Raw genomic sequence first — 692 nt, 5'->3', positions numbered from 1 at the left:
GCACGTGTGGAAGAAACAGACGTTTTTATAATCCATATCGTGTCAGATCAAGATTAGGCAAGTTCTCTCTGATAAACATAATGTAGCAATAAACAATCTTATAGTTATAAATATACGTAGTGGCGTGATATTAACTTTCTCCATGCAAAAATTTTATAGTGTATTTTTATTGTGTTGTAAATCATTACGGTTTGTTTAGTTTTCTCTACAAGACTACTGAATATAACGACAATAATTTAGACAATAATTACGCATGTCGAAGTTGAATTGTGTACAGTACCTTTGCTAGTAAGAAGACCATCACCAAGCCAAGAATGTAGAGGTTTGTAAGTATAATTTTTCACATTGTGTTTTGTACTGTTTAACATTTTCTAAAGCCACAGACGGAACAAAATTAAAACTCATTATTACCAAATTATAGAATTAAGGGTAATGTAAAACACTGAGAGATATGTATTTGATTCTATATAGAAGCTGTATATATTGGTTTTAATCATCCGTAATGAAAATGCTATATGATGAATATGATAAATTTGTCCACTATAATAATTCTATTACTTCCATGTCGTCCGGTTGGGAAGTAAAAACGTTAGGTTTCGTGAAAACCCAATTTTTCATAATTGGATAATATGTGTTCAGCATATCATATATTAAGCGCCACAATTCCTCTGAAATATATATAATGTTAAGAT

The 692-nt window shown here is 30.1% G+C and overlaps 1 protein-coding gene across 1 annotated transcript in view; it reads right to left on the bottom strand.

Moving 5' to 3' along the window:
* The window catches only part of LOC106750852 (cytochrome P450 4d2-like), a 1689-nt gene continuing 997 nt past the window's right edge, over positions 1-692 (bottom strand). Inside the window, exons 3-5 of the mRNA XM_014631460.1 lie at positions 559-668; positions 281-371; positions 1-68 (exon numbers count right to left, since the gene is read on the bottom strand). Of these exons, the coding sequence (XP_014486946.1) occupies positions 43-68; positions 281-371; positions 559-668 (227 nt within the window). The 3' untranslated portion in view covers positions 1-42. The remainder of the gene's footprint in view (positions 69-280; positions 372-558; positions 669-692) is intronic.

This window comes from Dinoponera quadriceps, unplaced genomic scaffold, assembly GCF_001313825.1.
Source record: "Dinoponera quadriceps isolate SergipeBrazil2010 unplaced genomic scaffold, ASM131382v1 scaffold6793, whole genome shotgun sequence".
Taxonomy (NCBI): Eukaryota; Metazoa; Arthropoda; class Insecta; order Hymenoptera; family Formicidae; genus Dinoponera; species Dinoponera quadriceps.
This window is presented reverse-complemented; position numbering and strand designations above follow the sequence as displayed.